The 27,192-nt window shown below is 36.1% G+C and overlaps 1 protein-coding gene across 4 annotated transcripts in view; it reads right to left on the bottom strand.

Annotated features, from left to right (window-relative positions):
• Positions 1 to 27,192, bottom strand: part of ARID2 (AT-rich interaction domain 2) — a 93,810-nt gene that overhangs the window by 15,863 nt on the left and 50,755 nt on the right. For all 4 annotated transcript variants that reach the window (XM_066319063.1, XM_066319064.1, XM_066319062.1 and 1 more), the window contains 12 exons: positions 23,639 to 23,772; positions 22,686 to 22,904; positions 19,764 to 19,831; positions 14,949 to 15,015; positions 14,614 to 14,864; positions 13,397 to 13,493; positions 13,107 to 13,316; positions 12,586 to 12,753; positions 11,497 to 11,572; positions 9,175 to 9,309; positions 8,515 to 8,714; positions 5,314 to 8,147 (listed from right to left, as the gene is read on the bottom strand). In XM_066319063.1, coding sequence (XP_066175160.1) covers positions 5,314 to 8,147; positions 8,515 to 8,714; positions 9,175 to 9,309; positions 11,497 to 11,572; positions 12,586 to 12,753; positions 13,107 to 13,316; positions 13,397 to 13,493; positions 14,614 to 14,864; positions 14,949 to 15,015; positions 19,764 to 19,831; positions 22,686 to 22,904; positions 23,639 to 23,772 — 4,459 coding nt within the window. The remainder of the gene's footprint in view (positions 1 to 5,313; positions 8,148 to 8,514; positions 8,715 to 9,174; positions 9,310 to 11,496; positions 11,573 to 12,585; positions 12,754 to 13,106; positions 13,317 to 13,396; positions 13,494 to 14,613; positions 14,865 to 14,948; positions 15,016 to 19,763; positions 19,832 to 22,685; positions 22,905 to 23,638; positions 23,773 to 27,192) is intronic.

Genomic DNA, 27,192 nt, shown 5'->3' with positions numbered 1-27,192 from the left:
GTCATGTGCCAGTTTAATAAATGCATGACACATGGGAATCACTACAATTATGTACAGCCTTTGTTTTTCAGAAATGAAACTCCTTTTTTTCCAAAAAACACCTAGAAATATTTCCTATGAGCTACCTACTTCACAGTGTTTATATACAATTTATCATGTAAATTCACTTACTTCTTTTGAACTATGATAGACATTAACTTTTCCCTAATGAAGGCTGAGAAAAGTAACATTGTAAAGTCTCTCCTTGGGGTGTAAAGCTTCCAGAAAAATTTCCTCCTGTAGTAAACACATTTAATGAATCCATGTTTCCCAAGAAAACAAATGCCCAGAACTCCACTACACTTGAAAGCACTTCACAACACTTTTTTGTAATCAAATTAGACCTCTCAATTATACAATTTGCAACTGTCACCACCTAGCCCTATTCTCACAGGATGTTGGGACTGAAAGGTACCTCTAGAGCAGCATCATCTGTCTCAGTAGGGTTTACACTCAACCCTAAAATACACAAATACAAACCCCTAATGCCTGCACAGTCTACTTACAGAGCAGAAACAAGAGTCTACTTTTAATAAGCAGGTAGAGATTTTATATCTAGGCTGGGTTGACTTTAGACTGAGGTATTGAGAGGGGGAGGAAATTCAGCCTAGTCATGAAAACCAAGAGTACAACCAAAAGTTTTCTGCTACCTAGAATGGACTGTTTACAAAGATGTTAATTTAATTATATGCATAAGAGCTCCAACATTTGGGCACACAAGCCCCTTGTGCGGTAGGAATAACAAACCCTATGAGTTGAGGCCAGATGTAGTTCCCACTTACATTTCACGGAACTAGTGTTGCTATTCCCTTTATGCATGAACAGGTAACGATTTTATCATGATACCTGCACGATTTAAAAGGTCTACTGTGCCACCAGCAAGAGAACACTGTGCACCCCAGTGTGGTGGGGAATTCTCTTGACATGTAGAGCCATATACAGTTTAAAAGCATTAAACTGCATTTCCCCCCCCACTAATACATGCGCAGCCACTGTAAATAATGTAATTTTTAAAAAAACAGTTAATTGTTATTAAAAACATTTTAAAGTATAATATGATTTACAGCCTGATATGACAAAAATTTGCTTAGTTTATCCATGATAATGAACATTATCTATAAAAACGCTGAAAGCTGAAAACAAATGGAGCCAAATTCCAGCGTGAGAAAGGGGTCAAGTGGATAAGTAGGCACGAAAATAAATGTTCTTTTCTTCTTAGATTACTTAAGTTTATGTCTCCTTGCAACAGTGTGCTTCACAAGCGAAGGCTAATAAAAGCACAGAGATTCTGTACTTCACTAATTCCAGCTGAGAAACTCATTTGCTCTGTGGCTAGGAATGAATTACACCTCCTGGAGCTAAACACCTGCTTTCTGGTGCATGGTAATTCTCAGCTTTCCAATCAACAGAGAGAAGGAGCAAACAGCCAAAGCCACACTGATTTTGTCACCTAAATTTCAACACAAGCATGTCTCAAGTGGGCAGCCTTAAGAGAAATGGGCATGCATTGCTTGTGAGGGAATGATGGTGATGAGTAATAAAGTCATTACTTTAAAAGCCAGGTGAGGCAATTTAAATCAGATATGCTCCATTCTAAGAACTTGGCGTGATATCAGAGCATTCCTTTAAATCACACTCCAATTGGGACAAACCAACATGGTTATGTTCAACAGATGTTTTGGAGGCGTCTGAAGAGGAGTAAGAAAATGTGGCAAAGAAAAGCATACAGATAGGTAATTGCTCATTTCTTTTTCAACCACCAGTCTAGCACAATGCCTCAGGAAAGCAATAAACCACAAACAGAGAACACCAAAATTAAAGGAACCCAAAGAAGTACAGTACCAGTTCTGCCTCCTCTCAAGAGTACATTTCATGAGCTCAACATATAGATGGAGATAGAAAAACAAAATTGCAGCACCCTATACATCATGTGTACCTATTCTGACATAACTAACAGAGCCCCCTTTTATTATCATAATGCAAAATATGAAAAGAATTTTTTAAATAACCAGTATACATACAGTTATTTCTCAACAAGCTTTCCTGAGGTATACAATTAATAGGGAATAATTTCAGATTATATACACACGCAACCTGTATTTGTCTACTCGGATTTTAATGGCACTTATATGGGTTGTCCCATAAACAGCCAGTATACAATTTTCATTATTTTAATAGGCCATTTAAATTAACATTTTTCCCCAAGCACACTGTATCATCCTGTTTCAAACTACTATTCATAAAATGAAACAATTTTTCTTAACTTCTACATTCCCTTAAGGACTGTTTAATTTTTTCTTGCTTTCCTTAGTTTTCAGACTCTTTCAGACTTAGTGTTCAGACTGTTCAGACCACTCCTGCCCTATGTGGTCATCCTTCCTTATCTTCAAGTATCTTCCCTTTCTGTTCTCTGTAGCTCAGGACAGCTAATCCTATTACAGTTGCATAACCAATACTGTCCTTCCTTCTCTGTCCCCTGAACCTCTTTTTTTCAGTCTTCCTGTTTGGTTTTACTTTTATTTTATTTTTTTTTCTTTTCTCCCTTTCACACCCCTCTGAAATACAAGCTGTAGCTTAAAATAAAATTTTAAGCAAACAGGAAATCGGACACTGAAAGCTTCAGCAGCTATGTAATTTTGCCATAGCTAATATCCCTTTATTCTCCATCCTTCACCATTTTTCTCCACTGAATTTTATTCTAATAGATTTCACAATGTTTGCAGTAAAAGCCGTGCTCTCCTTTTTTTCTGCAAGACAGCAAATATATACATAGGTACTTCAGCAAGGATGAAACAATGCAGATGCTCAAGTGAAAAAAAGTGTTCCTCAGCTGCTGCCTTTCAAAAAAGTCAGGGACAAGGAAGTTGCTTATAGATGAGGAACACTCAAAATGTGAGGGAGAAAATAGAAAATAACATAAAACCTCATCTTAAATGAAGTAATCACTAAAATTCACATGAAGCTCATGAGACTTGAGCTACATTTCTGGATATTTAAAAATACTCCTAAAAGCAGACTTAATATTGGAAATACTTAGCATTTCCTTTTCCAGAGAAGCGACGGCTATTGCAACTGCTCAGCAGCTTTAGAGAAAGAAAAAGAGCTGGCCAGGGTGATTCTGGTATTGTTTATAATCCAACAGGTTAATTTTAAAGAAGTGGTAAAGATCTCTGCAAATCCTAATCCAAACTATGGTGATTACTGTATCTGAACAGAATACTCTAAAATGGGTTCAACTCTAAGTCCGTACTTGCAATATTATGATAGACATGATTTGTAAATATAAAGACATATGGCTAAGGCAAATAGTTAATGAATAAATTTCTTGCCAAGATCAAAACTAATAAACTAATTTCTCCCACATTTCTGCAATCTTGAAGAAAGGAAGGGCATCCTACGGACAGCAGAATGAGCAAACTTTCAGGTAGGGAGACATTAAACCAAGTTCTTTTGATCTGCAAATTTCTGCCAAATGGCAAACCCAGCAGGCAGCATTTCTGCTTGTACAGTAACTATTAATGATAGTGATACTAGGGATAGTGTAAAAAAGAAACTATCAGCACAGAAAATATATTTTTTTCTATCCTCTCACTTTAGTATCATGATGGACATTATCAAAAGTAAATGAAATAGCTAAACACATTACTCCCTTCTCAAAATTCTTAATATCTGATCATTTAGTAGCTGCTTGAGATACAACCGCAAATTCTTTTCAGGTACATACTGAGGGGAAAAATAAACATATTCCATTCAAGAGACAGCCACACCATTTTGTACTTCAGCCAAATCCTTAGCAAAGCTATAACAGAAATTCAAACTGTGTAAGAGCTAAAGACACTCGGTGTAAAAAGCAAGGCACAGCTAATATATCCGCACTACAGAAAATCTAGAATGCTGTCCCTATGCTGCTAACAGGAACTATTAGTTTTGGTCAAACTATTTCTGTGAAGAACAAAGATAAATAACATATTAAAAAAAATACAGATCTTGCCCCAACAAAACCTAACTGAAAATCTAGGAGTGAGTTCAAAGACATTTTAAGAATTAATTCTGTGCACTGTCGCAGTTAGAAGCGAAAAGTAGAGAAAGTATAAACAGAAGTAACTTTTTAACTCTTAACCCTGATTTCTGACAACGAGAAAAGTCAAAGGAGTTTTCAAGAGCACCCTAACTTGTCACAGAAAATGGAAGCAGCACTAGCCAGCACTTGTCACATTTAGAGTTCTAGGTGCGTATAAGCCCACCGTGTCTATACCTTCTACTTTGTCAAAGGCAAACAAACCTCCAAACAAACAAACAAAAAAAAAAAAAAAAGGAAAAAAGGTAAGAAATAAAAGACTTGTTCTCCAAGGTCAAAATGTACTAACATACACTCAGGACTTCATTTCCTCTCTCTGGTCTGTCAGAACTCTAAACTGCCAAAGCCACAATTCTATTCCCTTTGCTCCTAGTCAGGCTAGGAATGGGTTTTTTGGAAAGTGATTTTCTGGGTATGTACAATACTAAAATAAATTCTGGGGAATGGAATAACCTCTAACATGACTGTTTTACTAATTAATACTCCTGATGTTCATACCTTATTTCTAGTAAAGTGTTAAGGACCAACCACCTTAAAAAGGTTCAACAAATTCAGTCAAGGAACAAAACAGCCCAACAAACCCTCACCAAAGCCTGGCAAACAGAGGGAAAAAAAAAAAACCCAAACCAATGCTTGTTTTATTCATAACAATTGTAAATATTTTGTAATGAATAAATGTAAATATTTCAACAAATTTACAAAATAATACTTTTTCCTAACTGTAGTGAACCCACAAAGCAAGACCTTGAAGACCAACTTCAAATGCAAGAACCTCAACTCATTTCAGCCAGCCAGATGCAGGTGTGTTTTTTTTCCAAAAAAACAAATTCACCCCTCCACAGAGACCAAACAGAAAATGCAGAATAACAACGACATTTTTGCAAGACCATCCACCAAATCACTGTTGTTTTCAGAACAGTTAATCCCTAAAGGAAGAAAACAGTGACCAGAAGTTCTTTCCTCACTGTGTATTACTATCAAGCTACAAATTTTGAATTCCACTACTGTCACTGATGTTGAAGAAGTATGTAAACTGTTAAAACTTTAGTCTGTGAATGAACAGAAAGTATAATTTCCTGAATATCTGAAATACTATGCAAGAGATATCGACCAAGCTCACATTTTCAGCTATGTTATTTCACAGTATTAGTCAGAATCACAGTCAGAATAAACATAAAAAGAACATCGCAACATACCTGTGTGACCATGCTTTGTATATACGTGGTTGGATGCTGCTGCTTTTGTTGAACAGCACTTTCTATTGCTACTTTCGCTACAGTGCTTGGATCCGCTCCAGCTGGCACAGCAACCATAGTTGCACTGCAACCAGCATTGTTGGGGTCACTGATTGTAACAATTCTAACTCCTACTTTATTTGGAATTCCTGGAACAGTTTCCCTGTCATTATCCTCTGCTGGCCTCTTTGCAGTTTTGCATTCTGCTGTGCCATTAGTAGACCGAACTTCGGAGGACAGGGTAGACTGGGACACTCTAGGTCCTGAGTGTGGAACTGCTATGATTTGATGCCCCTGTATAACAGAGGCTGTAGATTGTGGTGAGACAACTACACTTGGGCGTTGCTGAGGCACATCTGAATTCAAACTTGAAGCTAGAGGTCCATTAGGTAAATCAGTGTTGGTACCACTAAGTTGCTGGGTTAACAGTTTCGCAGCTTCCTGTGTACCGCTTACAACAGGTGAACTACTCAAAGTTAATACAGGCCCATTAGAAATTCTTTCCCCTTGATCACCTTTGGCAGTATCTTGCTGCGTGGCATCCAAATTCCCTTGTTGTTCCACTGAAGATATCTCACCATTTCCTACATGATTGGAAGTTTTGTGATTTGGAATGTTTTTGCTCAAATGAGAACAATCTCCTTTATCAAAATCACAGATTCCATTAACTAGGGGCTTCTTCAAATCACTTTTAATTTCCTGTGTGTCCATTTGTTCAAAGTTCTGCTTTCCAGGAGCTCCGTTCTCACCCATTTCTAATGATGGCCCATTACTGACTTGTGAGCACTGATTGGCCTCATTCTGTGTTTTCCCTGAGTTAGAAGGAGGTAGACTGGAGTCACTATACTTTCTCCCATTTAAAAGACTTCCCACCTGCATTTCACTTTCTTTTGCATCCCCATTGCTGGTGTTTGCAGCTCCTCTTCGGCATGAAGGATTCTCCATAACTTCAATTTTACGTTCATGAATGTGTAAACCTGTTGCTTCCTTTGCTTCTTCCTCCTTTTGGCAAATTATTTTATCACCTTTGAATGGGGGAGCAGCAGTACACGGTGATTGTCCAGCTGAAGGTGCTTGAGTAGCTGGAAGGGTTTGCACCTGTAGCCCAACTCCTGTCTGTGCTCCACTCACTGAAATTCCTGCTGGAGCAATGATCTGAGTTGCATTTCCCTGACTCACAGTTGCAGTAGCAAAACTCGTATTTGGCACAACTGTTATCGTAACCTGGTTGCCAGTAGTCCCTTGGAAAATAGTTGCTGGGCTGTTTGAGATCAACTGGCCTGGCAATATCTGTAAATTAGAAATGGGTACTGTTTGCATTGCCCCTTGGGGTGGGATTGCCCCCGGGACAAGCTGAACGTTTTGCTGTCCAACTAGCAGCTGCTGAGCTGGAGACTGTCCTTGAACTCCAAAACCTGGTGTCTGGTTATTGGCCATCTGATAAACCACCTGAGGGCTAGGAGCTCTTGCATTGTTAGGTGGAGGAATCTGTGGAGCTGGGAGTATAAGCTTCCCCCCTGGAGTTGAGGGGCCTCTTTTTGGAAGAAGTAGTTGTTTTATCAGGCTAGACTCACCGGAGTTGGGCTGGCCAACTCCTGTACTAGCTTGTTGTGACGGAACTTGCATTTGCATCGATTGTTGTACCTGTACCTGCTGCTGCGATGATGCTGGTGAATGTTGCTGCTGCTGCTGCCTCTTTACAGAAAGCATCTGGCTAACAGTAGGAGGGGGTCCTTGTGACTGAGGAGTGGTAGATGAAGATGATATAACTGTAGGGACTTGATTATTTGTAACCGGACCTGGGGACGGTGAAGATGATGGAGTAATGCTTGGCTGTCCAGCCAACTGGACAGTTTGGCCAGCAGGAATAGAAGCTGGATTAGCAAGCACAATCTGATGAATGGCTGGTGCATATGTCTGACCTTGCTGAGCTGGCTGGCTTACTATCACTACACTTTGCTGGGATGGTGGTGGAGGCTGCTGCTGTGGCTGCTGCCCCACAGCAGGTGGACCTTGCTGAGACGGCAGAGGCTTTGGTGCAATATTCTGAAACCCTACTCTAGATGTTGGTGGGTTCTGAACACCTGCAATTGTAACCACCTGCCCAGCTGCTACTTGGAAATTTTGAACTGTGGTGGCAGAAACAATGTTAGATGCAGAGGTTGTGACATACTGCTGTGGTGCTATGATGACTGTATCTTGTTGCTGGTTACCCGCAGAGGACTGCTGAGATGATGTCTGCCCAGGTTGTGATGATGTGCTGATTAGCTGTTGACCCTGTGAAACTGCTGAACTGCATGCTGGTAGGTTTTGTACTCTGCCAAATATATGACCCTGAGGTACAGCTTGCTGAATTACCGTAACAGGAGTGCCTGAAGGTATCTGTCCTGGTACCACTGCGTGCAGTGGGGACTGTTGTTGAATTACAGGTTGGTGGTGAAGCATCTGAGAACTCACAACTGTAACAGACGGCTGCTGGCCTGTGGTGCTGTGATTTTGATTAGAAGCTCCTCCTACCGCAATAGGAACAGGAACTGCCGACTGAGGAACAGAGCTTTGTATTACTGCGGCCTTCACTACTTCACAGGATATTGGACCTTTATTCTGTATAACAGTCATTGGAGCATTTTGCTGTGTATGAATTGAAGGATTTTGTGGAATTCTTGAAACAGTCTGTGCCACAGTGTGAACACCTTGAATTGGAAAAGACATCTGTGTTGCTGTCAAAGTTGAAGACTGGTTAATAGGGGTCCTCTGATAGTGATTTCCTACACCTGGTAGCCCATGCGGGATTCCTGTGTGAAATAAACACAGTAAAAGTTTGGAAGCAGAGATTATTTTAAATACATTAACTAATGAATTTTTCAAAATCCAAGATTTGAAAATGCAATTCTACATGAAGCAGTTTCTATTCTCAGCTCTGCAGAGTCTGAATTAATGATGCAGCAAAAATGTCTGCTGACTGGAAAGCTTACAGGTTACATGTCAAAGACTAGAATGGCATGCAAGGAAATACTGCAATACTATTCCCAACATTACTGAATAAACTCAAAACATGTGACTTTGACTTCTAACACTTTCAAGCTATGTTCAAAAACTTCTGGCTTTTATTATGGTTTCAGGATCAATGCAAAATACTTTATACATAATTAATTTAAAAACCTGCTGGCAAAGGAGACGAAGACACATCAGGAATTGAATCAACCCGGACAACTGGGGTAGACGAAGTTGGTGGCTGCTGATAGTACATCTGAATGGGAAGTGGTATAGCTCTCCTTTTCACTCCTACCACATGTATATGTGCTTGACCATTGTTACTTGGATCTTCTACTCTCTTCACTGTATGATTTGGAAAGACAGTTCTGCCAAACATAACACAAATCCATGTTAATAAACACAGTAACTCAACTCTCTTACAAAGTTTTTGTTTTACCTAATAGCTCTTGTGTGCAGAGTAATAGAAAGAATGCCTGCATCTTTACAACACAGCAGGATTTTCCAATAGCATATGAGTGCTCATCATTGAGGACTAGCAGGTCTCTCAGATAGCCGAGATGTCATAGAACCTAAGTGAAAACTACAAAACTTAAAAAACTACTTCAGAAAGAACTGGAAGGACTAGAGGCAGAGAAGGAACCCATTCGATGATCTTGAAACAGAATGAAACAAAATTAAACAAACTCTAAACATTTGTTTCAATTAAAATTCCAAAACTGGATGTCTTTCAACCCAGTACATCTTTTCTCAAAGAAATCTAAATCTACCAGTTAGTTTTGAGAACATACAATTGCTTCTTTATTGCTGCATAAATTCTTGTCTTACCGCAGGCATTTATAAAATCCAGTTGATGTTAGGATTCCACCTCGAGCCAATTTACTGCAAGTAGAGAGGTATTCAGAGTACATTTCTGCTCGAGAGACTGAGCAATCAAGGTTCACTTCAAAATGGGCATTCAACCTGAGGATGAAAACATAAACTATGAAGCAAAATACAGAGACAGTACTTTTAAAGAGGTTGTTAAAACACTTCAGTCTGTATCACAGAGACTTTTGAGATCTGCCAACAACATAGAAAATAGGCATTTAAGTATACTCTTTTGTCAGACATCTGTTCTTGACTTCCCCCTTTTCACTGCTTATGAATCAACAGACTGGACCCCTAACGCTTGCAGTCACACATGCAGTATCTTATTTACGTACTTATTTACACATTATTTACTATCGGTGCAAAATTGCCTTTACCTATGCCTTTTTCATTGTATATTCTGCAAAAACAAGTGAGAAAGCATGTCCTCCTCACAGCTCTATTCTTATTCCTTAATGACTTTACTTTCATGAAAAATGGGCTGAAATCTAACTAATTCATCATCACAAATTTTTATCCTAAGTCAATGTTTGTACATCTAAGATTCACTTAGCAGTGAAAAGTATTTTTATATCCTACAGACTCCCCACAAGTTCCCAGACCATCTAACTTCTAACATCACAGGAAGCTGTGAGAAAAGGAAACATCTTCTATCTAGTTTAATTCTTCTAATTTAATTTTATTTCCCTTAGATCCACTACTCCAACCTAGAGACAAAGGAATTGTTCTTCCCCAGCAGCAGAGGCAAGTAACAACTCTCACTCAGTGCTCAAATATTGGCATATAAATAAAAGAAATATTTTGTTAGTCAGCATTTATTATATGGTGCTAACATTCTGGAAAACTACACTGCATTCTCCTTTGTAGAGCCCTACACTCCAAATGTAACTAGAAGAAAAGCCTATGATTACATTCTTTAATTGTGTTCTCACATCAAGATTAAGTACCATTTCTTCTGCAGCTGTCAGAATTTTATTACAAAAACTGAGATTACATTATATTAAAAGAAAGTTTAGGTATTCATTAAAATTGGCATATTTGACAAATGACTGTCCAGTTGGATATGTCATATGAAGCTGACACACTAACACCAGTACCAGCAAACTGAAGATGTTCAGGACTTGAAATTGTGCAATGAAATCTGTTATCAATACTTTACTGTCACTGCATTTACACTTCCTACTGAATCAAAGCTGGCTCCTAATACATCCAGGAAGGTCAGCTTAAATACCTGGTCTTTTTGCTGCTTTCAAGAGATAGTAACTAAATTTTACTGCTATGATTTACTCCTTTTCCCATTTCTCTAAGTAGGAAGCAATGACTAAAGCATGCCATGAAAATGTACATCAATCTGTGTTTGCTAATGTCATCCGTACAGAGTCCAGTTCCAGGTATCCCTGCTTAAATGCTTAAATGTGAAATTTCTCAGTCTTTCAGCAGTTAATTATTATGGTTAATAATACTTTGTAGTGTGCAAAGAGAAGCATCAGCTGACCAAAAAAGTCTGCAGTATTTCCCCCCATTCAAACAAAGCTCTGCTGGCAGTCTAACTTCATGATAACCTAAAACACTAAGCTGTGTAAAATCCATCCACTTTATCTGGAAGGTGCTTGTCTCCTCAGTAAGACAAAAGATGAATATGAGCTGTGAAGGAGCAGAGGTGAAAGGGCCCATCAGGAACCAACTAACACAAATACTTAGAATATGAGCTGCTTTAGTTAAGACAAGTGGAAAAATCAGAAAAATCACCTGCAGTCTACATGAGATAGGAGACACAGTTTCTCTCTAAATATCTGACTATAGTATTAGCTGAAAGCAGGAGAATTTGAATAGAAAAAACTTTGATCTTCTAGAACTTGAGGTTCACAGTGACCATCTAAGAGTTTTGCAGGGCCTAGCTTCATAATTTGGTAATTACTTTCATATTGACCCAGCAATACAGCAACACATTACCAGATGAAAATACCTGTGAAACAGGTAATGCTGCTTCACAATTTAAAAAATAAATTAAATCAAGATCAGAGTTAAAAAATCAAATCAAATTCTGTCCTAAGAGACAAAACAACTAGTTTCATGGATCAACAGGTGAAGACTGAATATTCTGGTTGAGTTTTTGCTTTCATACTTCTTCAAAGCAATGACAGAATGGATTTGATTCACACTTTTCAGAAAAATCAGACTAACAGTAAAGAGAAGCAAACTAGAAAATTCTGTGATACATGAATTCAGTACTTCTCTTTGTTTTTCTTCTTATGTATTTGAATAGAACCATACACTTACCACTGACATGCAAATTTCTCACTGTCTATTTCTACTATTCCTGGAGGTGGAGCAACATGTGGTGCAGTCCTAGAGGCTGTAGAGAATGCGGGGAAGAAAAAAAACAGACAAAACTTGCTGAAATGTTTTTGTCCTCCTGAATGAAGCACTTTATGACATCTACTGGTCCAGTTTCTCCTATGTTTGTCAGTAAGGATGTATCCTGCTAAGGCAAGTCACAAAGGTACCCACAGCAGACTACAGATCTGCACCACAGTACCAACGTGAAGCAGGGCTTGCCAGTGCCAGTCACCACTAAAGTGCAATCACGAGGTGTGCACCCAGTGAGCAGCTGCTTCCAGATTCATGATCTCAATACTTTACAGCACTGAGCATGATTCTGAAGTGGCACAATACTCCACCAAAACAGGCACAAATACACAGCAATTATTTTTCCAGTTCTTAAGTGGATGCAAAAATAATGCAAACGATTTTGTGGCAATGCCACATCAGTTCATCCTATTTCCCTTTTGTTCACCCCTTTGGTTGCATTCTCTCCCAGTCATTTACACCCTTTTCAGAAACAACACACTTAGACATGCAAACCAATGTCTGTTGCAATGGTTCTTTCTCAGTAACTTCCTAAGAACAGTTACAATTTGGTTCACATAACAAGAAACTGTTTAGAATCTTCAAAAGTGAGTCTATCTCATCTGCCAATTCTACAAAATACTATACGTCACTGCCAAATAACACCTAGTGCAAAACACAATATAGAACGGAACCTCTAATTCTCAGAAAATTGTGGAAACAATCTACTGAATACTTTTTCTTTCCACCGAACAAGTTAAAATAAGCAATGCATTTAACTTTCAGAGAATTTTCAGATTAGCAACTGAAAAACATTGTAAGTTTTTCAAAACTTGTTTCACAACAGTTTTGGCTAACATAGCGTATTTGCTTTGTGAACGAGTGTTTGAAAAAGATACATATGTTAAGCATAATGTTACGATTATTTATGTAAACTAATCAGAAGTCTAGAGAAGATAAAAATCATAGATCATATGGGAAATTTTATAGAACAGTGTATTCTCTTGCAGTGATACTCACCTGGGACACCTGTTGCATGGGCCTGTGAAGAACCATGATCCATTACCTGTGGTCTGACATCAAGTATTCCTTGCTGGGCAACACACTGATGTTCAATGAGCTTTACAGCAGTAAGAGCATCAGGTCCAAACATCTGGATGTCCATAGAAACCAGACATACTAATGTATCTAAAGTACAGAATGTAAAACCAACAATGACATTAGGACAAAACGAATGCTGTTAGAATATACTGATTTGCTTTAAAATTGCCATATGTTGAAAGGAAACAATTTTTTGCATGCTTCTGTAGATATGGGGTTTTTTTAACACACTTCATGGTGTTAAGAAAAAGAACACTTCAGAATTTTTAGCATCATTGATTCCTTGAGGATACAATGAATAAATTTAGTAAATTCCATCCCCATGCTGTGTGCCCACACACACACAAGCAAGCCACATTTTTAAGAATATATCACGGTCAGTGGTTAAGTCTTTTTTCTTGCATAAGCGAGAGAAGTAATACATTTTGCTTCTCCCTTACCTATGCTCTTCTCTACTTTAGCAATCTTTGAGCAGGCCACTTCTCCCATTTCTGTGAGCATGTACAGCACCTCAAGTGCTGAGATTACAAGCAGCACATCTGGTAGTGTGAGATGACATATGATCTCTTTATAGGATTCTTGATCCACATATTCACAAATTAAGACACCATTATCTTCAGCCTTACAAAGATTTGCCAAGATTTCCATGCCTGAGGAACAAATACAAAAGAGTTTTAAACAGCAATAATTACAATTCTGATACAACAAGAAGAATAGCTAGAGATCTTACCTCTCATTTTTAAAAATCTATCCCTTGACATGAGGCATTTTGTAACAGTGTGGAACATTAGATGAGTAGTTTTGAAATCAACAGGATCTAAAAGAAGCTGATGAGAAAGAAAAAAAATTACTAATACTATCCACACAGTGCTAATGGCTCAAATACTGAAATTTGCTTATCAAAATATAAGCTTCAGAAGTATTTAAGTGCAGCACACATAAATTACACTTGTGATCATAAAAACTGAACCCTGTGAGCTTTTGATTGTAGCTAGCATTTTGAGCCCCCTCCTCCTCTTCTGCTCTGAAGCAGCAATCTTAAGTTACTTTCCAGCGCTCAGAATAAGGAAAATAACTTTATTCTCAGGTAGTCAACAGGATACACAAACAGATTCTAATACCCAACAAAGACCAGAACTTGAGTAATAAAAAGTACTCCTTCCCAAATGCTATCCCAATCATTCGTCTCGTTTCTACTTCTGCTTCTCAATTAGAGATCTCAGACATAAGGAACATTCTCTCTCATTCAAAAGAAGTTAGGTACATGGTAAGTTAAAAATACCATCTTTTCTTTCAATATTTAGTAGTGGACCAAAACTTCCAGTCTTATTCTCTGATAGTACCCATTTTACTCAAATTTACATGCTATGTTTTAAAATAAAAGGACTATCTGAATATACTCCATATAAAAGCCATGTCATTTTCTGCATGACAGTATGACATACCGAAATAATGTATTTTATAACATTCAAACCTCTCTAAAAAGATGTCTCACATGGTTCTGACAGCATACCCAGTGGCATATGACTAGTTTACACAAATAACAGTACACAGGACATAAAATCCTCTACAACCCTCTTTCTTAAACATACTATTTTGAAGTTATGACTAAAGGTTATAATTATAAAGTGAAGAAGCTAGCATACAGACTACAGAACTTAATAAATTCCTTTCTTCCCTCTGGGGAACTAAATTGAAAATTATATACTATGAATATCTATCTCCCTACATCATCAGTCTTCCTTATGTGATCCTATTTCAGCAAAGTGACACATACAGTCGCGTTTTAGTTCTGGTTCTGAACATTTCTTTTCAAATTGCTAATTACAAATTCAGAGAATAATTTATTTCCTTCTCCACCAATGATAGAGGAAAAGAAAGTAATTTCATTAACACAGCTGCTTTTATCAGTTTACATTTGAATTGTTCTGTTTGCAAGCACATTACCTCTGCTGCAATATTTCCCAGCGTGTCAAGCCCCAACTGCCGTAGAGAAATAAAGTGACTGTGAGCAGAGAGTAGCAGGAAGCGAAGACAAGTACGATTAGCTGCCAGAAGTTTAACATTTCCCTCTTCAAAAGAAAGATTTCGTAAAATCACTGCTATCTGAAGCACTCGCTGCCCTTCAATATCATTAATGCCCAATTTGCGAGGTGGATGAAATAAGGATTCCCAAATCCATTCTTCTGATGGAATATCTATGAAGTAAATAAATAAATTTTAGTCCTTCCTTCGCTCAATTTACCAACATGCACGTATTAAGATTAGTCAAGATGTCTCACCTTGAGATTTGCTTCTGTCAGAAATTAGATCACGAACTTCAATATCCTCAACAATATCCTTCCAAAACTGAAGAAAAAATTAAAAATACTTTATTTCTAGGGGCTATTTCCTTAATTATTAATAACTTTTATTTCTATTATGTTAAAATACTGAAATGAAATTTAAATAATTGTTCTTTAAAAATTTCCTAGTACCTTGATTAATCTGATTGTAACCAAAATGCAAGATATTCAGCACTTTACATTAAGAAACTCTTCCCTTCAAGCACCAGAAGTGTGCAGTCACAATGAACCAACACTACCACAGAAGTGCTTTCCTGAAGCACATGCTGAAACTATGGGACAGTTTTCCATACACCATCAGAAATACAGCAATTACAAATGGAAAAAAAGTACAGCCCATCTTCCTTCATCTCCTACAAACAAGGCGGAATAAGGTGACTCCTCCCAGTCTCAGTAGACCTTAAGAGTCCTGCAAGAAGTTGTTATTTGGAAAGACTTTTTAAAGCTGCTGCTGTGTTTCCTACTTCATCATAACACAACAAAAAGATAGAAACAACCATCACCATCACAAAAAACCCTTTATAAATATAACCAAAGCAGAATGCTTCAGAAGACTGGAATTCAAAGTACTTCACAAATTTATGGCCTGGTCTGTAAATGGTTGTTTTGTTGCTAGCCCTGTTGAAATTCAAGAATTAATCAAGGAATTAAGGTTTTCAAGCTAATAAAAATGCATATTGTGATGTATAATAATATAAAAATATATAATGACACATGCATTGTAATGTGTGTATCTGAACAAAGATATAAACCTTCCTTTGATTAATAAAAATGTGTACATTTCTTTAACTCACTAAGAAAGTACTGCTCCTCTTTTGAGTATAATCACAGAATAAAACCACCAATAAATCTAGATAAAAAGGGAATGATGGGAAGTACAACCAGCTGAACAGCAGGAGAAATTTTGCTATGCAAATGTAATTACTAAATTACAGCATTCATACCAAGCTTGACACTACTATTTTCTTGACAAATACAATACTACAGATTTTCTGAATTGGAAGGAAAAGAATTTTATTTTCACTGCAATCTTGCTAAGTGGCGTCCAAGTACTGTTAGTAAAGAGTATTTACTTGCACAGAAAGGATTATTACCTCATTTTAGCAAAGACAAGAACAGCTAGAAAAAAGTCTTTTTACTGTTTGTGACAAATAGATTTTTCTAATTAACACTGAAGCTATCACCAAGAGCCACAGAAGGCAAAGGCATGCAGGCAAAATTCTGTTACAAGGCAACAGGTGGAATGTGACAATTTTTTTCCCCCTCAAAGGAACAGCAAAAGCAGAAAAAAGTAATGAAGCTCTCTGGGCATTCATTTGAAAAACGCATAGCACAAAGGCAACAAAAAATCAGTTCAGCATCACAAGCAGTTATTTATTCCCTACTATGAAGGATAGCTGCAATCTAATACTACATATTAATAGAAATAAACAAGACAGGGTGCACAAGTAAAGGTCTTTATCACTGGTTATTCCTACATATATATATATATTTAAATCATAGACTGCTAATAGAAACATACAGCTAAAATCTAGAAGCAACCAAAGAGTGTACAACTACATGCACATAATCCACATGCTAAGAGATAATGGACAAAGGTAAAGAATTCGATTCATATTCACAGTCTGATCACTGTCAGTAGCCAAGTTCCCTTGGAAAAAAATGCAAAGGATTATACAGAATTCACTGCAAATCAGATGAACCAAACGACTGTCCATAACAGCAATGGACATTTCAGTCCGCACAACATAATGTAGCAATGGTGTGACTACTTATTTTCCAAGAAAAATACAAGAGCAATTGAAGTCAAGTCAGCTTGACACATTACTGTGAGAGACAAGAAAAGTGATGTTTGAAAAGTATTTCAGGTATTTAAGTGCATAAGGATCTCTCTCTGCACACTGTCAGGGAAAGATTCAGAGGATAAAACTACAGTAAATGAAAACATTTTCACTTTATAGAATGAAGAAGCAGCTGGGCAACAAAATTAAAAAATCACAAAATAAAGAAGAGAATCAGTGAAGTAGGGCACAAGAACTGCATGTATGTGGATTTTGGAACTCTACAGCTAGAGGAGGCCTCAAGAAGTCCAAGAACATGAAATGCACATCATTTGACTGAAGTGAACAGAGATGAACAGTGCATGAAGAATGTAATACAATTTTTCACTACACATCAGACACTAAGCAGCTGCTGGAGACATGAAAGAAATACCTGGAAAAACAGCTCAAACTATCTGATTATAAACATGTTATATAGACTAGCCGCTCTTGAAAAGAGAACTACACTCACAAGTGAGCCTTGCTAACATGAGGGTATTCAAAGCAAAGTGAAACAGCAAAGATGGGGAAGTTTCCAGAGCAGAGGAGAAAACATCAGAGCAGGATGTCATCAGAGCTTGTAGATGGGGACAACAAAACAAACAAGGAGAGACATAAGATGACTGGCTAAGTGCCAGCTGTTCCAATCCTTAAGTAAGGACATGCAGTTATTACAACTAACTAGACATTTAAGCTTATTGGCGGCACCAGGAAAAGTCAAGAGGGGAGAATCTGACAAATTAACACAGCTCTAAGAGATAACGGCAGGTTCAACTTAAATAATACTCCAATTTGGACAATTAATGGAACAGATTCACTGACTAGTAAAAACATTTGATTCAGTTTAGAAGTAAGTTCTGTAAAAAGTGAGAAAATATGTCCTGCTGCAGGTAAGATAATGAAAAATATAGTTTTTTTCAAACAGTTTTATACAGTTCAGTAAGGACTAGGGGGAAGGGAAAGAAAAGAAAGGTAATTGATTCCCTTGAAGTTTAGTATAAACTAAAACACTGGTTTTCACCTTCACCTTACACAGCACTAATACTGGAGGACACAACTAGCACCAAAATGAACAAACAAAAACAAAGATAAAAAAAATTATAATATGAATGGTGAAAGGCATAACTTACTTAACAGTCATTCTTTTTTCTTAAAACTGCAAAAGCACATTTAAAAAAAATCCCAAAAACAAAAACCAAAATTAGACATGCAACCACTATGCTGATAATCAAGTATCTCTCTCCTACACAGGAGGGTGTTTGAACACAGCCACAGCTGCAATACAATATAAATTACTTCCAGTAGTAAGGCCAAACAAATGCTTGCAGTGAGATGCTCTGAAAAATCTGAATTCTTGGCATTACAGATAATTTTACATCTGATGTTAGGATTTTCACATGGTTTCTGAGTATTTCTGACATTCTGTCAGCAGTATTTCACTACAGAGTGGTACTATATACGTTGTAATGTCCAAAAATAGATCTTGGAGAGCATCCAAGTTTTTTATTAGTAAACCTTACTGGCAGTTACAGTGGTTCTACTTAAAACTTCATTAAACATATATAAGTTATATATATAAAACATTTATATATACATATATATATAAATTACTGAAAATTATATAATTAATATGTAATAAATTAGAATACTGTGTAATTTTAGATGTTTACAGTTCTTGACATCGTGCTTGTTGCTGCTCTAGATCAGCAACAGTCTGTGACAGCTTCGGGTGAAGTCAACACAGAAGTGCTAAATGCAACAAACAAACAAACAAACCCACCCACAACCTACAGTACTTCTGGACATATCTTTTCAGTGGAAAAGGGGAATTTTGAAGATTATGAAACATTAATTTTTACACTCAAGTTTGGAACATTTGCATCACATTTTCAAGTCCATATACTCACAAATATCAGAGCTTAGCTTTCTTGGTTTTAAGTTTACTTAGAAAATATTGATTACGAAATCTATACGCTGGTATATTTCAACAATACTTATTGATTAACTAAAAATACTTATGGTCCAGCTTGTTCCCAAACTGGGTTACATAAAAATAAAACAAAAAAATAAACTAAGAAAGCTCCCAACAAATATTGTTCTGTAATATTGCTAAGATATTTCAGTATATGAAACAATTATGGACTTGAGCAGGAACCTGGCTTTATAAGGAACTCAGAATATTATCTCTTCACATTTTTCTTTAATAAAAAGCATAAGGTATTCAAATATATTTCAACCTAGCTTTCTTCTATTTCAGCCACCTAAATCACCACCGGTAATTCAATTCAAAAAACTGTGTATCATAGTAAATATGTTGAAACATCAAATCTCTTTCAGCCACAATTCATGCTCTTATTCACCTAAAAAAGTTCATGTAGAATAAATAACCATTTGTACAAAGAAACTGTAGTTCTATTTTTACTTCACTGCTTGTACAGCAGCTCATGCCCTCTAGTGGAAAGATTAAAATATCATTGTGCAAACATAGTTTAACTGAAACAAACCTGCAACATTGCTAACCTAATAAAGTATTTCTCATATGCTTCTCATGATGTGATCTTAATTTTTCTAATTCAGGATGTTTATTTATTGAGCATCACACTTTAAAACAAAACCAAAACCAGCACTGCTACCTCTTTGTAAATACGTTGCCCAATACTCCTTGGCTTCACATATACTATTTTCCTTATAAGAAGAAACAGGGAAACCTTTGTTCATTTGCCTGTACCTACTTTTTTCTTAATACACTTCCTCCTACTTAGCCGAACATTTTAAGACAAATAGTGACATAGTGTCCTATTTAAATCAAAGGAATGAAGCTGATATTAATTCTAAGGACTTGTGCCAGTGTATCTTACAGTTTTCCATCTTTTTAAAAGATTTGATACCCACCATACGCAGTACAAAATTATTTTAGTAATTTTTTAATTACCTTAACAAAATCTCTATCCGTTTTCTCCTTCCATTCTTCTCCAAATACAGCAGAAAAAGATCCTAAAGCTTTAAGCACAAAAAGCATAGTTTAGTAAAATAAAGAACATTTTCTATTAATCCATAAACTAAATAAAGATTAAAAAAATACTGCATACACCAGCTGAAATGTCTGTTGTCATTTAATTAACAGCTATTGCAGTTTTACAGTTTAAACTGAAGTAAGGAGTTCATAAGGAAAGGGCTAGTTTGTGAATTCTGTCAAAAAAATACAGGGGAAACTTTTCCACAGCTCTTTTCCAGGAGTGAAGATGACAGCTCTATTTTCACCCTCACATCAAGAACTGTTTTCTATGTGCACTGTGTAAGCACAAACACTATTGCAGTAATTAAACAAATTTCCATGATGTTTTCTAAAAAACCTAATAGTAAGATTTTGACAGCGTTCTACTGAAACTCAGTATTTAACCAAGACCAATAATGGATATTCTTGGCTGTTTGATGGTTTGATGGAGTCACTACTACAGCTTTTGTAATCATCACTCCTTGAAAGCAGCTAAGACTCAGCAATCTGATTCAAATGCTGAGTCAATCCAAAAATAAACTCTCTTGCAATAGTCCGGTAATGAACTAATAACACATTTAAGGTAAGTATTTTGGGTCATCATGTTTTCTTATTTTGTAAAAAATGCTACAAATCTCAATTCCAAGACCACATCAGCTTTCAATTCACAGAATCCAAACCACAGCCTTATGCAGCTCTCCAAGCTGAATATATTATAAAACCCCCAAATTCTGGGGCTGCCCCATGACCTGCAATCCAACTGTCATCTTGAAGTTTAGGAGAGGACAGGAAGGAAGCTGGTGACATACTTCACCTAAAAACACTACATTATAAATAATAACTATTATAAAATCTTAATTATAGACAAGAAAAATCTAAAACCTGCATCAATGAAGTTAATCAGCTATTTATTGCCACCTGAAATTATTGTGATAGTATTTTCACAATGCCTGAATTTACTAATTAGAGAATTCATTTAATCATGAAATCTGGCAGATTTACCTTTATTATTTATACTATAAAACCATGTAAGTATTTCAAAACTTCATGCTTCAAAAATAAGTAAACATACTCCTGCTGTTTCTTTCCCCCACTTGCCCCAATTAGTCCTCCTCATACTGCTAGCATATTTCCCTGGATTTATCCAGAAGAAGACATAATCATGTAATATAAAAATGAAGTTTTTCCCAGGGAATGAAAAGAGTGAGTTCATTACATGATCATCATTCCTCTCAGCTTCACCTCAAATATTTTTCAAAAAACACTAACAGAGGCAAGCTATGGAATAAACCTGTTCTTCAAGTTAAGAACTACAGAAAACACCGTCTATCCCTACAACATCCAAAAAATCCTTAAATAGCAATATAAAACTCAATTAAATTACTTGCAAATTCCAAAATCAATAGAAGCTTCATCGAAAGAACAGGGGAGTGATGGTAACCTCAAAAATCTAGAGAGAAAGCATTCTGGAATCACATGGAGGAGTAAGTTTGGCTTTAGCTTTCTTTCAAATATTTTCCCTTTAAAGTTCTTGTGACTGGACTAGATGCAAACACTAAATGACCAAGGTCTAACCCTATCTGAAGGACACTGAAAAATGCACAAATTGAGAGACGCTGGAGGACACTAATGCTACTTGGCGGAGAAGGGGAGAGCTACAAATCATTATGGAAAAATGCCAATGATTAAAAAAAACAACTAAACCATACGCAGTGGCTAACACTGCTTCTTCCCCAGAGTTTTAAAACAGACTCTCTGACTACCATATTATGTTTATGCTTACACATGCAAAGCAGAGTTATACTCAAACAGACATGATCATCTATATTATCAGACTTAATTATGCCTGGCTGAAAAGGCTCATTTGAGCAATTTTTTATGGAGGTAATTTCTGAATTTCAGTATGAAAAAACCAACCAACCAAAAAAAACCCCACAAAACTAAAAAACCCAACAAAACAAACCAACCAACTACAAACAAAAAAACCTCAAAAAACCCCACCAAAACAAAACAAAACAAAACAAAACAATGAACAAAAAAATCCCCAACAAAAACAAAACCAAAAAAACCCCAGAACAAAAAAAAACCCCACCAAACAACCAAAAAACCCCAGCAGTTTTACCAGGTAAATACTTCCTCCTCACCACCCCAAGATAAAAGCTATGCTGTTAGGATTTTACAGTGGTTTAGGTTAACTTATGTTTTGCGCCTCTCTTGTCAGAAAGCCATTAACAACGAATAATTAGGCATGAAGGCATTTTTTTCACACTGAAAAAATATGAAGAATTTATTTCATGTACTTTAGTATTTTGATGGAATCAACTCTTTTTTGAAAATTATGTGCTAACATATTTAGTAATTCTGAAAATCAGATTAAGACTTTTCTCCCTTGAGTTTTATAATCTGAATTTCACTACATTTAAAAGTGCAGCAAAGTATCAGGACAAAAATCTTAGCAAGTCATTGTTTTCAGACTACCTTTTCTTAATTTTTAAATTTGCAATTGCCATTAAAAAGAATTAAGAAAAGTCAACATGGTCCTACAAATTCAGAAGGAAACAGTAACACACTACAAGCACATGAAAATCCAATGCTGTAAATTAGCATCCTGAACACCAGAACTTTATTATTAAAAACCTAATTCTTAATTTCACTAACTCATTCAATAAATTTCTAGATTTCCTAACTTAAAAGGTATTTGTAATGTCTGATAAAACCTGTAACAGTGGACTAGTTAAAGAGGAAAACTAGATATATTACCATGAAATAAGTTATTAACATTTTAATTATCATGAGTTGTGAAAGAGGCTACAACAGGTATGGACTCTTTCTGTTGCAAGAACGTTGTTAGATACTTACTGTCATCAAACACCCCGGCATTTGCGAGCAGTAAAGTGATTATTTTAGGGTCCTTTTCAAGCTGCATAACATGCTTGCTTTCATTTGAAAGGAGAGTACACACATTAATTGCAAAGTCCACTTCATTTGGGAGTCCAGATAGCAGTGAAAGCACCAACTTATTATAGTCATTTGGTGAGTTTAAGTCCATAGATAGCCCATAGCTTTGACGAAGATAATCTAAATTAAAAAAAAAAAAATCATACTTTCACAGCTACACTCATTAATCTTGAAACACTACATTAAGCAATATTACTGTAAGAATTTTGAAAAAGTTTGTTTATAGCTTATTGCAGTCTTTAACAAGTTTTTACAGTGTTCAATGTATTTTTTTTTCCTGGCCAAAATGTGGAACACATTCCACTTTGCTGTGTAACTTTCTAGTTACATTATCAGTTCCTTTGCCAATTCCAGAATGCAACACTGCAGAGCACATTCTCCCAAAGAAAAGCCTACAGAATACAAGCTTTAATTAAAGCAGAATGGAATTGTAATACAATTTTAAGTCAACTTCTACACAACAAACTAAACGTCCATTCCATCAGCTTCTAATTTAAAGCTTAACTAATTGTAGGCTCAATTCAGGTATGTGACTGTAGAGAAATGAGAGACTGAAAGAAACACACTGCAAATTTTCAAGGCAATTTTTTTCAAGACAAGCAACTACACAGCTCAACTAATTAGAAAGGATAATATTTGTAATGAAGACAAACAGCTTATGGATTTTAATTTTCTTTTGTTGTGGTTCACAGTGGAAAGGTTTTTGAGTATATTAAACTAATCATTTGAATGTCCTACAGATTTGATGGTTTTAATAATACTCCAAATTTATCTATGCACTATTTCTGTAGCCTGTCAAAATAAAGACACATACACACACAAAGAAAATAGTACTTTCATCCTCAAGAACTTACCTGACACACTGTGTTGCTGGTAGTTATAGGAAGTTGGAATTGCACCAATAGGAAGTTGTGGCTTTGGATTGCCTGGTTGTACCTCATCATCCTCCTCCCCAAAATGATGGACCTTTTCATACTTTTCTAGATAACTGAAATAAAATCATAAAAAACAGTTGGTTTAATACAGCTAAATCTTTCAATCCAAAAGCAGAACTGCCTTCAATTCTGTAGAAGGAACTGCAAAGAAGCAATTCTATAGAAACATGGAGATTTCCTGGAATCAACTATCAAAGTGCTAAAAAACAAAGCCTGGGTCAGAGTGACAACAGGTGACAGAGAAAATGTAGATACATGTAATTACTGCTTTAGATACCAAATTTTTCACAATTTTCAACGATTCTTAGATAAATTGCAACAAATTGCATTCCTTTCTGACTAAGCAAGTTTTTCCAAAATCAGCTTTGCTACCCAAAATAACTTCAGATGAAAGTATCATAAAAACCATTCTGTGCATGTTACCAATATATACATCAAGGTCAAGTCCAGAAAAATATTTCTCTTTGCCTTTTTTTTAACGAGAAACTGTATATTGGATCCAAGAGCAGCAGTTCAGGATCAGAACTTGAGAGCCATAGCTGCAACTAATAACTACTGGAAATCCCTTTGAACCCCTTTAATAAAAAAAAAAAGCTGATAGACTGTACAAAGAATGGACTTCAAGCACAGAAATTATATATACAGAAAGTAAACAACCAAGCAGCTTGGTAAATTAATTATCTCAATGGCAGTTAATCCAGCATTAAAAATGTAACTTCCAGAACTTTCTACATGCCGATATATAAAGCCAACTTAAAATATCCACTGTAGCCTTAACTTCAAGTGGTATGTAGTTGAAAACTCTTCATGAAATTAAGTCAAGATCGAAGCTGCCTAAATTTACAGATTTTAATTGTGCTGGAAAATTACAATACCAAGTCAATGAAATCATAATGGAAATACTGTAAAATCAGAAAATAATTTAAAACATTTCTACTTCTTTGTATATACTAAAATATTAACTATATATGGATGCTTTTTTGCAATTTTTGTCAGTAGACAGACACTGAAGTAATTAAGTCATGGTAACTCAGAAAGATTTTAAGGAAACAGTATTCCCACTGACCTCTGAGGAGTATTTCCCACTTATTAAATTAGTAATTATGTCATGAAGTGAGGTATCAACGACATAACCATACCTTTAACATGTTAGCAAACACCTTTTTTCTTGAGAAAAGGGTGCATTTCAGAAGAAAGGAAAGATATCAGAGCTAATAAGGCAAATCACGCTGTACTGTATCACATGCAAATACCATTCATGTCTGACTAGAGTTCAGGACATTCCAAGTACTACAGATGTTATTGTTACATGAACCTCTGCCATAGCCTCCTCCTTATTACATAAACTCTTGAGTGAGTTAAGTAGTCAGCAAAAATCTTCTCTGCACAATCATTTGCTTTTTCGGATTGTAAAAGACTAAAAATTACACTTAAATATCGTTGGTTTAATCTTTAAAATAAAAATCCTCATTTATGTGAGTTAAGTTTCAACTGAGTATCTGCAAATAAAGTAAAACCTTCTAAATTTTTTTAACTCTTTTGAAGTCATAGCTCAACACTGTCCTAAAATCTAAACCCTGTTTTCTCTTCCCCTAGATTTCCTTACCCTTTTATACCACTTCATTCCTTTAACTTACATCATATAACCAGATGAATAAAATCTGTAATCCAAAAAACTTTAATTAACAGAGCCCATGCATTTATGGTCACGACCAAAAGGAGCAATTCAAAGGCAGCCTAACCTTCCCCTTTTCTGTCCAATCACTCACCCTTCAGAGAGCTCACTCAGAAAAGTAGGAGGATTCTACATCGGCTTTCCAGTCATTTTTCAAACTGAGTACAGGTCAGATGAGTACTAGATCTGGTGCAGGGGAAAACAGCAGGTGCACATAGCCAAGGATGCCACATGTACCATTTCTACACTGGCAGAAGCTACACTTCTGTAATCTGTATAATAAATGCTTGGGCTAAAGCTAATTTCCTCGTGTTTGTTGGTCTGAGCCAAAGCTTGAACTTAAAACAGTTTCATTGTTGAAATAAAATTTCATAAAAACACTTAGTAAGATGAAGAAAAAATCCCTATATAGAAACACATATGGTACTCAACATACAATCTGCAAATTATTCTGGACTTGATGATTCCACCAAGACCAAACAGCTACTCAAGCATTAAAAAAGAAATGCTGTATATATCATAAAATATTTCATGTTGTTCTATAGTGTTATAAGGAACATATATACTTAACCTAAAGCTTTTTATTAAAGCCACATCCCAGGAAAGCTAAAATACAAATATCCTAGATGTTCTCCTCTGTTAATATCTACTTTATTAAAATGTGTAAAAACAGTTCCACTGACGTTTTAGATTCAAAGTTCAATAATCTACTTCCTTTCTTCCCTCTCTGAAAAAAATTTGGGTATATATTAAAAGACCTTAGCAAACTAAAATGGTCATAATTTGTTCAGTGTTGACAACTGTCACAAAGTTCCCACAAATGTCTTATTAAACATTTCACAGGAAACCAGGATTCAAATTACCTTTAAGAGATGATCTAAATTTTCCCTACGTCAGCAGAAGGATCAACTTCACTTTACTAAATTCTCAGCTCTTTATGTGGTTATTCAATTTAGTAAGGTTCCACCTCTTCAGAGAAGAATCCTTCTTTCTTATCTCACCCCAAACTATCAAGTTTGCAGAGGAAAAGTCAAAAATGAAACAAAATAAAGCCCTCAATAATCCCAAAGCATCAGTTATGAAGGCCAAACCCTGCCTTCCTCCCACCCCAAGAAAAACCCAAACCTCAAACCAAGCAACAGAATTATGCTCCCCACCTCTAACACAAACACTTCATTCTCTTTAAGATATTCCTAGTATTGAGGAGGATGTTGCATTATTTGTCAATCCATTGTGTGTAAGAGCACTGTAATACTGAATTTCAACTATAATAACCAGACTGTAATAGACTCTTCAGAATGATTCCTTTATGCTACATAAGTACCAACTGTTTACAGACAGCTGTACAGACCTGAATCTTCCAAACATTCCTTTTGTTTCCTGCAGAGAGAATGCATGACCTGGAATTTCAGTGTAGGGAAGAAGCTAATTTGCAAATTAGCTTGTACATGAGCTTTACTAGTCTTAAATTCTAATCTCAACAGTCTGGCATACAGCTACTATGCAAACAGCAAAACAGTTTAGCATAAACACACATCTTGCTCTAAATATACAAGAAATTTAAAAATAATAAACAAAGCTTTTCTATTACTGAAAAGCAGTTGTGCAAATGCTCATATGTTATAGCCAGTTTCAAAGGCTAATTTCATGTTTCAAAACAACTTGGATCGGTAATTATAGGCTAGAAAGGTACACTATGATCATAGAAAAAGGTTTTCTGAAATTCAAAATGCTTCCCTAATTTCACAAAGTCACAGGTAGTATAACAATAACAATGTTCTAAACTTCTCTTTTAGTT

This window comes from Sylvia atricapilla, chromosome 5 (assembly GCF_009819655.1).
Source record: "Sylvia atricapilla isolate bSylAtr1 chromosome 5, bSylAtr1.pri, whole genome shotgun sequence".
Taxonomy (NCBI): domain Eukaryota; kingdom Metazoa; phylum Chordata; class Aves; order Passeriformes; family Sylviidae; genus Sylvia; species Sylvia atricapilla.
Note: the sequence above shows the minus strand (reverse complement) of the source record. Positions and strands in the feature narration are given on the sequence as shown.